This window comes from Hylaeus volcanicus, chromosome 2 (assembly GCF_026283585.1).
Source record: "Hylaeus volcanicus isolate JK05 chromosome 2, UHH_iyHylVolc1.0_haploid, whole genome shotgun sequence".
Lineage (NCBI taxonomy): Eukaryota > Metazoa > Arthropoda > Insecta > Hymenoptera > Colletidae > Hylaeus > Hylaeus volcanicus.
In genome coordinates this window covers 29,684,742-29,697,476 of record NC_071977.1, presented here as the reverse complement: position 1 = coordinate 29,697,476, position 12,735 = coordinate 29,684,742, and the positions used below count along the sequence as shown (strand labels likewise).

The following is a 12,735-nucleotide window of genomic DNA, read 5'->3' as shown; positions in this document are numbered from 1 at the left end:
GGTAAGGCAATTTTTAACAAATGCTTGAATGTGCTTTTTTACAATATCTGCCTTTATATAAAATTGCATGTTTTGTGTGTGTGTGTGTGTGTGTGTGTGTGTGTGTGTGTGTGTGTGTGTGTGTGTGTGTGTGTGTGTGTGTGTGTGTGTGTGTGTCTCTAAATATAAGAAAATATAAATATATATATATATATATATATATATATATATATATATATATGTATGTATTGATGTTTATAGTAGTAATTACAAATTAATACCCGCATTTCAGATTAACTTTTTCCACTTGTAGGTACACTAATGATATCTGTTTTGAAATTAATTTGATTAATGCTTTTAAAACATGTAATTACTTAAAAAATTTAAGAAATGGAAATGAAATAACAATAATTCGATATGTAAAAAAATCCAAGTACATTCGTAGGTATCAAAATTCACATTTAAATATTTCATATTTATTCAAATTAAATCCATTTCTATGATTTTTTTAAATATTATTGTAAACAAGTATTTCAAGGTAAGTTGAAATAAAAATGTTACATATATTGTGAAGTCAATAATAATCGTGAATAGAAATTAGACGTAACTTGTAAAAAAAAAGAAGATGAATATTCAAATGATTCATTGAATATTAAGAGAAACTATTCGTATGTAAAAATTGCCAAAAATATGAAAGATTTCGAGTTTAACATTATTTTCCGGGACATTGTAATAATGCGAAAAGCATGTATGTGTGTGTGACCATGGTCTATATATATTAGCGACGCCTACGTGATTTTCAGTAAACTTGTAATTGCACGTGTGTGCGATCCATTGACGTATTCGTTACACGTACAAATGTACCTGTTTGTAAATAATTTTTGTAATGTTAAGGCATAGTGCATGAAACAGATGATTCCAGAAATGTCTGTAAAAATTACCAAACGCGAAATGAACGATGCTATCGAAGACGACCCTTACGATGTGGAAAAATGTGGCAAGTGGATTGATGCGTGTAATTTAAATAAGGTTTGAATGCTTTATCTATGTGATGGATATTTTATCAATTAGAACTGTATAATTAAATTGTAATGGAATATTTAATTTTCAATTCTATTCTACTTCCTCAGTAATATAAAGAAAAAAAAAAGATACATTATAAAGGTTATATGTATTGGTCATCAAAGTTTCATTCATCAATATGTGACACATAAGTCATACAAATAATATATTATATTCCACTGTGAATAAACGCATAGTTATAAGTATACGAAAAAAGGTTAACTTGAGGTATCGAATACTTTCAGGTGTGTCTACAATTTCCCGATAACCTTTTAACCGATTCTGTAGAAGTAGCGTTACGCTTGGAGAATCATATCGGTAAGAAGGTGTACATTCTGGGCGATACTACTTGTGGTAGTTGTTGCGTAGATGAAATAGCAGCTCAACATATTAACGCAGATAGTATAATACATTTTGGTCATGCTTGTTTAAATCCAACTGCTCGATTACCTGTCTACCATGTTTTACCAAAAAATGAAGTAGACATAAAAGAAGTTGTCGACAAATTTAAATCTAATTTCGAAGATAATTCTAAAAGAATTTTATTTTTTTACGATGTCGCTTACGCGCATAAAATTGGTAAGTACTCGAATTCTGTTACAAAAAATATTGTGATTCTTGCTTTAATTTATCAATTGTTATTGAAAACATTTTTTAATTCCAGAAAGTATACACGAAATATTAAGTCCCATCTACAAAAATTTGATCTTTTCCTCTCTGAATTGCACCTCGAATGTACAATTCACAGATACAAGAGATAATTCATCTATAGTAATCTTAGGTAGAAGTTTCAAGTTAGAAAAAGAGTATAAAGTAGAAGATTATGAAGCATTTTTCCTTGGAAGCAATGGAAAAACATTCTCTATATTAGCAATAACGATATCTGCAAAAAGGTGGTATTATTTTGATAATAATAATATCATTGAATACGAAGCTTTAAATACACCATGGCTAAAAAGAAGAAGATTCTTAATAGAAAAATTGAAAGATGCTAAAGTTGTTGGTATTGTTGTAGCTACATTAGGCATTAAAGATTACCTTAAAATATTAACATTGGTTAAAAGTATTCTTAAACAAAAAAATAAGAAATCTTATATTTTAAGCGTTGGTAAAATCAATCCAACGAAACTTGCTAATTTTCCAGAGGTATGTCGGATATTAATAGCGTAAATGTTAATTAAAACTATTACCGATACTCCGAAAATGTGTGTTTACGTTGTGTATTTACAGATCGATGCTTTCGTTGTAATAACGTGTCCTGAAAATGAAATATTCGATTCTAGAGAATTCTTAAAACCGATACTTATGCCTTATGAAGTAGAATTAGCATTTAATAGTTCAAGAGAATTGTACGGAGAGTATTGTATGGATTTTAGACAAATACTTCCTGGAGGAATGAATTATGTTGAATTTAAAGCATCAACAAATTCAGACGTTTCTTTAATTACTGGCGAACTCAGGAATTGCGATGATAATGCTCCGTGTACAGATACTATGGATGCATTGGCAATTAAAAATTCAACAGGTATTATACCATTTATATATGGTAAGAAAAATCGATTAGTACAAATTTACCTAATATTATTATTTCGATTGAATTAGGTGTTGTCGCGATTGGAAAAGCTGGGGCAGAATTTTTACATAATAGATCGTGGAAAGGAGTTGAACAAAGATTAGGTAAAGATGCAGTGCATTCAGCAGAAATTGGCCGCCACGGTATACCAAATTGTTATGAGAATGAATGTGTTTCAGTAGAAAAAAATTAACGGACCTGTAATAAATAGAATCATTTCCTTAATATAATACAATTTTTTTTTAAAAACAAAAATTTTTCAAAATATTTATTATTTAGTACAATTTCCCTTTTTTTTCTTCAAATTTTTGTATATTATATTTACTCTTCGTATTATATATTATGAAACAAACAATTCGTACGAATTTGTCAATCATAATCAGAACGGAGTAACTACTTTTTGGCTGAGCACGTGCTGCATTGCTGACGTGAGCGTAGCGAGATATCGAAATATCCTGTGATCAGCTGTGCTCTGTCATTATCGCAATGTTAAACTGACTAGAGTAAGACGTGTCCAAATATCGTGTAATAATGTACAAATACTTTTCAAAATGAATTTGTATTCTGCTAATAATAAACACGCATGTAAAAGTTTGACTGTTTTTACGATACTTTTTGTTCTTGGTGCGTGTATCGTAGCGTCATGCACTCAAGAAACTTCTAACCTCAAACATGAAAATGTCACGTTGCATAATAAGAGCACCACGTTACCAGTCGATACCCAAACAAATTTGGCTACCAGCAATTCCACGGAATCAGGTGTCTCTGAAAAATCTCGAACTACTGATTCAAAGTCGAACACTACTGTGACGAGCGTAATAATAAACACTAAATCTGAAACTACATATACAAGTACAGTTCGGCCTGAACGTGAAAGTAATCAGACCACTGAAAAAGTTAATACAGTACCAACAAATATTATTAACGATAAAAATGGAAGCATTATACCAGATTTCACAGTTCCATCGCAAAGTTCAGACATTAGCAATACAACAAATACGAGTACAACAACTGTTACGCCAGCAGAACCAGTATTACCTGACAAGGGATCCGCAGAAGAGGAACATAACAGTTCGATGTCTATATTTTTCGTTCTTTGTGTTTTAGCATTGGGCATTCTACTTATACATCTTATGCTGCAAACAAATTTTCAATATCTACCAGAGTCAGTAGTAATTGTTTTCTTGGGAGGTGCTATTGGTATGATCATAAATCTTATGTCGAATCAGAATATAGCTAATTGGAGAAAAGAGGAAGCTTTTTCTCCAACTGCTTTCTTCCTTGTACTCCTCCCACCTATCATATTTGAATCAGGGTATAATTTGCATAAAGGAAATTTCTTTCAAAATATCGGTAGTATTTTAGTTTTTGCTATATTTGGCACAGCAATATCAGCATTTGTTATTGGTGCTGGAATCTATTTATTAGGATTAGCTCAAGTAGCATATAAACTCAGTTTTGTTGAAAGTTTTGCATTCGGATCGTTAATATCCGCGGTAGATCCAGTTGCTACTGTAGCTATATTTCACGCCTTGGACGTGGATCCTGTATTGAACATGTTAGTTTTTGGTGAATCCATTTTAAACGATGCAATTTCTATTGTATTAACTACATCTGTATTGGAATCCAACAATGCAGGAACTACTAGCGAAGCTATTATCCTCGGTTTAAATAGATTTTGTCTTATGTTCTTTGCTTCTGCTGGCATCGGAGTTGTCTTTGCTCTTATAAGTGCGTTATTACTTAAACATGTGGATCTCAGGAAAAATCCTTCTCTTGAATTTGGACTTATGTTGGTATTTACTTATGCGCCATATGTTCTGGCAGAAGGCATACAGTTATCTGGTAAGAATTTGAATGTTTAAATCTAACATTATTCTAATGTGCTTAACGAAATGGTAACATTCAAGTGTATAACAAAACCTTTTAGGTATCATGGCAATTTTGTTTAATGGAATTGTAATGTCACATTATACACATTTCAATTTATCAACTGTTACTCAGATTACAATGCAACAGACTATGAGAACTTTGGCATTTATTGCTGAAACTTGCGTATTTGCGTACTTGGGTTTGGCTTTGTTCAGCTTTAGACACAGGGTAAAATAATACTAACAAATTACTATATTTATTACCTTACACATTACATTATGTTTTTACTATAATTTTATTTCACTTATAGGTTGAACCAGCATTAGTAGTGTGGTCCATAATTCTGTGTCTCATTGGTAGAGCTGCAAACATATTTCCTCTAGCTCTTCTCGTTAATCGTTTTCGGGAACATCAGATTACTAGAAAAATGATGTTTATAATGTGGTTTAGCGGCTTACGCGGTGCTATTTCTTATGCTTTGTCACTTCATTTGAATTTTAGTGATGAAACACGACACGTGATTATTACTACTACATTAATTATAGTGTTATTCACAACGTTAATATTTGGTGGTTCTACTATGCCACTATTAAAGTTTTTGAGAGCAGAAAAGAAACAAAAGAGTAATAGTAGGAGAAAGAGAAAGGACAAAGAAATTTCGCTGAGTAAAACTAGAGAATGGGTATGTTTGTATATACTTCTAAATAGATGTGTGCAAAAAACATTTCTACATTTTGTGTGCTATCTGTTTATCTTAGGGACAAACAATAGATTCTGAACATTTGTCGGAGCTTACAGAAGAGGAAATAGAAGTATCTTTCCTTCAATCACGAATTCGTGGTTTTGCAAGATGGGATCTAAAGTTTTTTATTCCATTTTTCACGAGGAGATTTACTCAACAAGAATTGAAAGATTGTAAATCTCAAATGACAGATTTAACAAATCAATGGTACCAAGCTATTCGAATTAGTCCTATGGAATCAGATGATGAAGTAACTACCGCGTCAACCGCCCAATTAAATATAAATCTATCCGGGGAAAGTAGAAGTCAAGTACATGGAAAACATACCAAAGGACGTCCAAGTCACGGGTCTATATTGAGTATATAATTTATTGTTGCGTGGGTGTGCTATGTGTGCTATCAATGCTGTGCTTATATGTAAATGTACATAAACATTTACCGTTAACAATGTCCACTACTATTTAAAGGAAATATTTTGTGCGATTGCAAATTTTTTACTATATAATTTTAAATGTATATTTTTAAAGTTTATTTGTTCTCTGGAAACTTGAGGTATTAATGAAAAATAATGATGTGTTGCTTTGCTCTCAGGGCTTATTGTTGGTGAAGGGGTGTACCCAGTATTCGTTAAGAGTTTTGAATAATTAATACATTTACAATTAATTTACAGAGAGGACGTGGATTGGTCAAATTAATAGTCGAATTTATATAGATAAATTTGTGGATTATTTCATCGGTTAAAAGTATTGGTGTACTAAAGCATGAAGTTAACATTGCATTATTAATGTTGTACTTGCGAAAAAACCCCAAGTTCATGCATACTAACGTAATTAATCTTACAGTTAGGAAATTAGGAAATTGTTAACGCCTTAGTACAAAAGTACAGTTCCGTTATAATAATTTGTTACCGTATACAAAGTCATCAGTTGCAAGTGAAATAGCAATTGTGAGTTAATGAGTGAAATGGAACAATATAACATAGTACATACAATATATAGAAACACTAAGTATAAATTATACTTTTGAAGCTCCTATTTGATACTACGAGTAGCAGATAGGAATACGAGTATTATTTCGTTCCTTTTCATTTAATCAGTAATAGGTAGGTAACGCGAGGAAGAGGAGAAATATGTGATACTTTGGAGATTTAAATTTCTGCACAAAGAAAGTTATGTATATTAATCTTTACACACTGGTTATACTGCATATCTTGTGACATAAGTATCTGTATAAAGTATAGTATTCATATGGCACTAAATACTTAATGTTAAGTGTAATAAGCTTAATTTCATAAAACTACTGTAGCTATACATGGCATATATACCAAAATTATTACAAGTCAATATACGTTTGATCGTTTAAATCCTTAAAAATGTTTTGTGTTTTAAAGAATTACATATTTTTGACATTCATATGGATATCATAGATAAAGATGTATAATAATAGGATATTTACTAACTTTTCTTTTAACAGTTTTAGTCTAATAAATTAACATATGTCTCTGTACCCAAGTAATACATTTTAAATTTTATGTTTTTATAATCTAACAACGACAATTTTCATTGACTCTTAGTTTGTAATGAAAGTTTAACTTCATTCTTGCCACTAATCTTCCTATGTTCTTCTTTTTCTTCATTATTTTCTGTAACATCTGTAAATATCCTATTATATTATTAACGTATTTTATATAATATTGTTATATTTTATATGTATAATGTGTTTAATACACTGTATTTGAATTTCAATCGTATAAAATGTGTATTTTCATCAACCTATTTTATTGTTTTGATAGCATCGAAAATTATACTTATAGAAAATTTAAATTATATTAATCCGCGTGAATTATGTTTCAGAACATTATGTTATTTCATAGAACAATTTAGATGTATGAATTGATTGAACAATGATGTAATGAAATTATTACAATTTTCTTCGTATCTCATTATCGTATTATTTACTACAAGCCTTCTTTTGTTAAACTTTTAAACTACCACGTTTTCTCTTGTGGGTTCCCGCTGTTTTCGCTCAAATGAATATCCATCTCGCGGTGAATAGGTGGAACTAAAATTCCGACCTCCGTACAGCGCACCACCGGGAGAACGCCCAAGCTTGTCCTCGATTAGTTCGAGCTGTCACCGATAGATGGCGCTATTTCTAGGGTATTTACCGACGTCGGTTGGTACTTTACCAGCATTTCGGCAAATACCCCCTATAAATAGCGCCATCTATCGGGAAAATGCTCAAGTTTGTCATCGATTAGTTCGGACTGTCACCGATAGATGGCGCAATTTCTAGGGTATTTACCGACATGATGGTAAAGTACCGACCGACGTCGGTAAATACCCTAGAAATAGTGCCATCTATCGGCGACAGCTGGAACTAATCCGCGACAAACTTGAGCGTTTTCCTGATAGAGGCGCTGACCATACTCCTTAATTAGTTCGGGTTATTCACCGCTAGATGGCTTCATTTTCTCGCTAATGGACATGCTCGCGGATAAAGGATAGCGAGATGAACCAAGAATAAAAATTCTATTTGAATATCGTTTCTTACTCTGTATCAGGAAATTTCCGATAGTCTCTCGATTACTGGCTTTCTCTGTTGGATTCCGTCAAACGTTTCCGTTTCATTGCACTATGCAAAGAGTATTAGATCTAATACTCTTTGGCACTACGTATCACGGTGCATGCGCCTCGACTCCCGCTGTTCGCTGTCTACGTCCTCACCGCGTATCTCTTCAGTCGGCGTTGCGACGCGCTACGAGCGTCGCCCTGTTACTACCGTTCTTTCGTTTCACCACTTGAAATTCGGCGCGAAACCGAAATGTCCAAAAACTTTCGGCTCGCATTCGGTCGTCCCTTTCCACGTTTACAAGCAGCATAGCATGGAAAGTGGAACCCTTTCAAAGGTACGTGGAACTTATTACGAAGAATATCTTCTCGGCTGCTTATCGCCATCTGTTATAAACATCGTTATGTACGACGGGGTGTACATCAAAAGTGCATAGTGACATGTGACATCGACAGACAGACGAACGAATGAAAACAATTTACATCAATGTGTGCCCTATTCGAAATTCCTCCCAAGTTGTACAAACTGTCTTGTCTATCCTATTTTTTTTATTCGCGGACTCCTGGCGTCACGGGACTTCTAAACAAACCTTACGTCTTTTGAATCATCGCAGGGTACGGTATTTATTAAAAAAGTTTCTCCTTTGCGTTTCTTCCCTTTATTTAAATACAGATTTAAATACAGTCAGTGTAAAAAGTATTCGTACAGGATCCCATTTAAAATAAATGCTTCCTGTACGAATACTTATTAATACGAATACTTATTAGACAGCGGATCTTTACGCAAAATAAAATCTTTGCGAAGGTGCCTAGAAAAATTGAACCTAAATAGAAATTTATTTTGTTCTGCAAATATCATAACATGAACTTTACTTTCAATCTTTTCTATATTCTTGCATATTGTTTGCATTTTGTAATTTCTTGCACGTTCAAATTTCTCATAAATGCACAAAGATCCGTCGTCTACTTATTACACCGACTGTATGTATTCTTCTATTAGTCGTACTTTCTTCTGCCTTTGTTCTCGTTCGAATGCACACGAATGCTTTCCATGTTGCTTTTACTTTTATGTTCCATCTCCGATAAACGAACTAGACTGACCTGTACAACGGAATAATTAGCAATCTTGAGCTACATTAATAAAAAAAAAAAAAGTAAGATACTTTTCAGCTGTCGTTAGCGATTTTTGTACCTGTGAAATGATGAAAATTGGCGAACGCGTACGTTTACCGTCTTGCGCATCTCTTTCTATCGAGGATCGAGTTCGTGCACGGACGGGAAAATCAGCGGGATATCGGATTCGAGTTAAAACTGACAACGCAATCAGTTAAAACGTCTCTTTACTTTTTAATCCATCTTTACCGTCGCGAAGCGGACGTGAAACGCGACGCAGACATCCGAGCTACTTCCGATGGAAGGCACTCGTTAAATTATGAATACGCTGGAAACGCGAGTTAAAGCGAACTTTTGCATTAGTATCGGCAGGTGCTCGCGAAGGGTCTGAAACGTGTACGAGCACCGGCTTTTCATCGGACGATCCGAGTTTTCCTAACGCGTTACGTTTATGCGTTATGTTCCCTAACGCGGCAGTTATCGCATACCTTGTTCGTAACTTTGCGTTTAACGGGAAACTTTCAACGGCCTTGAACAATAGGCTATCGCGGCTGCCTTGTAAACCTTTGTCGGTAAAAGGATTAAAAAAAAAAAAAAAAGGATTAAAAGAATCCAAAGAATGACATTTCAGAAATCTTTAAAAATTGACGCGATATTCGGACGAATCACCTCGAAATCCCACGGTCTATTACGATTCATTGGAAATGGGTGGAATTAATAACGGTCTTTTTATTTTATTTTTAACGTCTACTTTATTCTTGGAAAGACGTGTTGACTGTTTGGAGAACGAACGAGAACTAAGTAAAAGCTCAAGTCTACGCGACAGAGGAATTCTAACGTTCACTAAAAAAAAAAAAGAAAATTCTGACACATGCTTTATAATATACTAAATTGTTACTTATGCAAATTATTATTTAGTAATTAAGAAAAAATCACAAACGTCGTTTTTCCTCTTCCTGACTGCGACTAACCCCTTAACAAACAGAAAGGGCAGCGCCTCTCAACGCTAGATTCATTTTTGCTTGACGCAAATGTACATGTACATAATCCAACATGATTTATTCGTATCCGATTGTTCACCGTTAGTTCGCGACCAGAGATGAAGAAGTTCTTAATCTCGTCGGTATACGAAGTTATACGAAGTTGTACGAAGTTCCAACCAAACGTTATTCCTGTACGTTAGGCTGAATCCCTCCACCAACCACGAGCAGACCTAATTATCGCGGCGGAGTATAATTTACGAAAGGGATGAGCGAACGAGGATCGGTCGGGTCTCGAGGTATCAAACGTGGAATTATTACGGGATTACCTGGCGCACGGACCACTTTGCGCGTCGAATAACAACAAATATCCGCCGACAATCAATAACAAACCGTGCTCTATTCGTAAGAACGCCCTTTGTAAATAAGGTTATTTGTTGCCCAGTTCTCGTGGCGTTTCGCGACGCTCCTAACGGAATCAGAAGTTCCTTGGCTAACTTTCCCGGCGAAGTTACGTCGACTGGACACGTTCTCAGTTTTTTGCGCACGTTGTCCCAGCAATCGCGGTTCAACCGGAAACGGGGTGTTTCTTCGTATCGGTTAAATTCGAAACGAAGAATACGTGTTATCGAAGAATACAGGATATAAAGGAGAATGTTGGTTCGTTATTAAATAAACGCAACGAAAATAAATCTAGAGTCGAGGAGACACTGTATCTCTCATAAGGGAAAGTTTCGTTTCTGCTGCCTTCGTAGTTGGGCCTCTGACAGTATTTGTATCTTGTGTTCGAGAGGGCAGTGCGAAAAACACGTGGACCACCCTTTTGAAGATTTTCCAAATAAGGAAACGAAGACAAACTTCGGACAAGCCGTGTTTTCCTTCTACGACAAAAAAGCTTTCACTTTTCCTATGCACTTTGGACAAAGCTTTCACTTTTAGTTCGACTCTTGCGACGAAAAGACGTCCTTCCGCGTCCTAGAAATAAACGTTAACCTTTTGCGCTCGGGTGGGGCGCCTCTAGGGCGGCATATGTAATTTAAAAGTGATTTCGTGAACGTACAATTTCATATTCGCTTACATCGCCTAATTATTAATTGAAATAACGAGACATCGAGTCACGAACGTTCGTAGATGTTTTTCTTCGAAGTAGAGTTTCTGGTTTCACAGAAATTTATTATAAAAATGGACTGGATTCGATTCTATAGACAAATGCCTCGAGCCTAATTATTAATTGAAATAACGAGACATCGAGTCACGAACGTTCGTAGATGTTTTTCTTCGAAGTAGAGTTTCTGGTTTCACAGAAATTTATTATAAAAATGGACCGGATTCGATTCTATAGACGAATGCCTCGAGCGCAAAGGGTTAAAACGTATAAAGATTTACAGACTAAATATTTATTCTCGCAATCAATCCCATTGCTTGAAATTCGTAGATGAGAGGACAAGATATAGAGCACCACCTTCGTAAGCACCACGTACAATTTTAACCTCTACTTTCGCGCTCTTCTCTTTTATATGTTAATTTTATACGATCGCTGGAACGTCCTGTACGAGGAGCAGAATTTGTCCCTCGTCGTTCGAGGCGGTGTCCCCTTCCGGTTTGACCAATCTGGCGCGCTATTCTACGCGACCCTTCGAAAGAATTCTTTCTCCCGACTTCGGTCGGACGGTTCGAGACTAAATCACGCTACCGATTCCAGGATCCCGACGTTAACGTCCGTGTTATCGGTGACGTTCCTCCGCGCGGCGGAAACAACCTGATCTCGCGGCGTCGTTACGACCTCATTTAAAATCTATTCACGAGCCGCGAATGCGAGCAAAAACAGTGCGGGTTCCCGTCGAACTTAAATTAAAAATGTTGCACGCTCGACGTGAGCCGAATAATCGAATCGAATCGAATCGAATCATCCGCCACCCCCGGACGGACGAACGCACGATATCTCGAGCATCGACGACGTAACGGAAATATTTATTATCACGCCGCGACGAATGTTGGATGTGTCACACTGGAAATGAATTGTACATCGAATGTAAGCTATTACTCGCGAATAAACATCGAGTTACGAATTATGAATTTTTTATTTAACCTTTCTCGATCGATGGAACGGCTGGAATACCGTTACATCAAATAAATAACGTCCGTTTATATAAGCATTTGTATAAGAATATCCATAGCCTGCGCCCTCGAGAGAACCAGAAATGATTCTTATAAACGAACGAAGAAGAATGTAACGTCTCCGGGTCGATGGAAAAATGCCGATCGTGTGCGTATTCTACGACGTCTCGCGCAAACCGTTGCGTGTAATGTTTCTAAATATTTTTGTTCGTAATCGAGGATGGATCGGGGCATCGTTGTCTGTTTGTCGAGAAAATAGTCGTTTCGTAGTATTCATAAATTTCGTAACGCGCGCTTATCGGCGAACATACTCGTAACCGTAATCGGGAATCGTCTCGAACGATAAGCCCTCGTCCTTAATTAGAAACTTCGTTTCTCGAAGTCCTTCCCTATCCGAGATACAAAATTCTCGTTTCCGACAAAACGTATCACCTGTATCTTTGAAATTAATGGTAAGCAAAAACAGTGCGCGGAGCTACGGGGTGACTCCGTTAATATTCTTCCTGCGTAAAGTACGCGCAAATTTGTATGTAAATTATTCAGTGGCATAATATCCGTACGTAAAAGTAAACTCGGCGAGGGCGGTCCATTTAATATCAATGGGCTTTTCCGATTTAGGATGCTAAAACGACGGTGCTTCTTCGTGAATTTTTTTCTCAAACACCGTCGTCGACAGCTTTTCCAAACTTTGCACAGTCGTTTGTACGTGTTTCGAGAAAACGAACG

The 12,735-nt window shown here is 35.5% G+C and overlaps 3 protein-coding genes across 3 annotated transcripts in view; all 3 read left to right on the top strand.

The window, feature by feature from the left end:
- Positions 1 to 324: 324 nt before the first annotated feature.
- On the top strand, positions 325 to 2,818 carry LOC128872128 (2-(3-amino-3-carboxypropyl)histidine synthase subunit 2). Its single transcript, XM_054114508.1, has 5 exons — positions 325 to 1,008; positions 1,287 to 1,620; positions 1,706 to 2,187; positions 2,272 to 2,566; positions 2,644 to 2,818. Exons 1-5 carry the CDS (start codon positions 883 to 885, stop codon positions 2,805 to 2,807), a joined length of 1,401 nt encoding a protein of 466 aa, XP_053970483.1. The 5' UTR covers positions 325 to 882; the 3' UTR covers positions 2,808 to 2,818.
- Positions 2,819 to 3,155: 337 nt separating this feature from the next.
- On the top strand, positions 3,156 to 7,026 carry LOC128872127 (sodium/hydrogen exchanger 8). Its single transcript, XM_054114507.1, has 5 exons — positions 3,156 to 4,459; positions 4,545 to 4,714; positions 4,797 to 5,168; positions 5,245 to 5,576; positions 5,899 to 7,026. The coding sequence occupies exons 1-5, from the start codon at positions 3,166 to 3,168 to the stop codon at positions 5,921 to 5,923; spliced, it is 2,193 nt and encodes a 730-aa protein (XP_053970482.1). The 5' UTR covers positions 3,156 to 3,165; the 3' UTR covers positions 5,924 to 7,026.
- An 863-nt stretch (positions 7,027 to 7,889) lies between these two features.
- The window catches only part of LOC128872358 (probable G-protein coupled receptor B0563.6), a 29,603-nt gene continuing 24,757 nt past the window's right edge, over positions 7,890 to 12,735 (top strand). Inside the window, exon 1 of the mRNA XM_054114965.1 lies at positions 7,890 to 8,136. The gene's annotated coding sequence lies outside the window, so the exon portion shown is untranslated. The remainder of the gene's footprint in view (positions 8,137 to 12,735) is intronic.

What these genes read in the sequence shown, in the direction of transcription:
- LOC128872128 (XM_054114508.1), top strand. Translation starts at nt 883, where the DNA reads ATGAAACAGATGATTCCAGAAATGTCTGTAAAAATTACCAAACGCGAA. An exon ending in AACTTGCTAATTTTCCAGAG is followed by an intron (nt 2,188 to 2,271) that starts GTATGTCGGATA and finishes GTGTATTTACAG; the next exon opens with ATCGATGCTTTCGTTGTAAT. An exon ending in GGCAATTAAAAATTCAACAG is followed by an intron (nt 2,567 to 2,643) that starts GTATTATACCAT and finishes CGATTGAATTAG; the next exon opens with GTGTTGTCGCGATTGGAAAA.
- LOC128872127 (XM_054114507.1), top strand. Translation starts at nt 3,166, where the DNA reads ATGAATTTGTATTCTGCTAATAATAAACACGCATGTAAAAGTTTGACT. An exon ending in AGAAGGCATACAGTTATCTG is followed by an intron (nt 4,460 to 4,544) that starts GTAAGAATTTGA and finishes AAAACCTTTTAG; the next exon opens with GTATCATGGCAATTTTGTTT. An exon ending in TGAGTAAAACTAGAGAATGG is followed by an intron (nt 5,169 to 5,244) that starts GTATGTTTGTAT and finishes TGTTTATCTTAG; the next exon opens with GGACAAACAATAGATTCTGA.